The 1,029-nt window shown below is 63.8% G+C and overlaps 1 protein-coding gene across 1 annotated transcript; it reads right to left on the reverse strand.

The window, feature by feature from the left end:
• Nucleotides 1-31: 31 nt before the first annotated feature.
• Nucleotides 32-995, reverse strand: LOC115241926 (the record flags this gene model as incomplete). The annotated part of the gene is made up of 1 exon (XM_029817898.1): nucleotides 32-995. A coding segment is annotated over exon 1 (964 nt), but the record flags the coding sequence as incomplete, so codon positions are not given.
• Between the last annotated feature and the right edge of the window lie 34 nt (nucleotides 996-1,029).

Below are 1,029 nucleotides of genomic sequence, written 5' to 3' on the forward strand. Positions count from 1 at the left end.
GTCTCCTCCCCGGTTCCCCCGGCTGCCCCACCTCGGCCGCGAGCTCTCCGGCGTCCTCCGGAGAGTCGCTCCCGCTCTCTTTCGGCCTCCTCCTGCAGCATTACTGCTTCACAGAAGGAGGAGACCGCCCTCCAGGACTCCTCGCTCTCGAGCATGACCGCTACGATGCTCGAGAGCGAGAAGTCAGTTTCGCCTATTATTTGGACGAGGACACAATGGTGGTAGCGCGCGCTGTCCTCTTTACCGATGCGACACAGGTATGAGCCGAAGCATCCATGGCCCGTGAACACCTGCGTCGCACGGTACGACATCTCGCCACCGGCCCGATCAGCCCATTTGACCAAATGGGGCCGGATGGCCTCGACGACGCGCCTCCCCGATGTATCTCGGGGGTCGCGGGGTCGGACGTCCCACCTCTCCAAAGCGCGTCGCCTGGCCTGGAGTCTCACGGCGGCCTTGACCCTTGGGGTCAACGACACGCCTAGCCGCCTAGCCTCCCGCGTACGCCTGTACACGTGGGCGTACATATCGGCGTAGAGCTCGACGGGCGGCGTCCCCGCCAATAATGTGGCCGCCGTGTGCGACACCGTCCTGTAACCGCGGACAACCCTGATGGCCACCCTCCGAAATACTCGGCGCAGCAGCATCCTGCCGCGCCTTTCGGCCATCAGGGCGTCCGCCCACACCGGTGACCCATAAAAAGCCACCGCCCGGACGGTGTTCGCATATAGGCCATCCGGGCCCCCAAGATTGGGCAAGAGTCGGCTCAGGCTAATAGCCACCGACTCCGCCCTGGGGGCCAAGCGCTCAAAGTGCCCGCCAAAACTCCAAGCCGCGTCCAGGTAGAGACCGAGGTATTTTAATCGGTCCCCCACCCGGACGGAGATGTCACCTACCGTGACATAGGCCTCGGCGGGGGGAGCCCCATGCTTCCCCCTCTTTTTTTTATGCATGAATAGCGCCTCGGTCTTTTGAGGCACTACCTGCAGGCCCATGCCACGGATTGCGCGGACAACACACGCTACCCCG

This window comes from Formica exsecta, unplaced genomic scaffold (assembly GCF_003651465.1).
Source record: "Formica exsecta isolate Colony F162 unplaced genomic scaffold, ASM365146v1 scaffold5408, whole genome shotgun sequence".
Taxonomy (NCBI): domain Eukaryota; kingdom Metazoa; phylum Arthropoda; class Insecta; order Hymenoptera; family Formicidae; genus Formica; species Formica exsecta.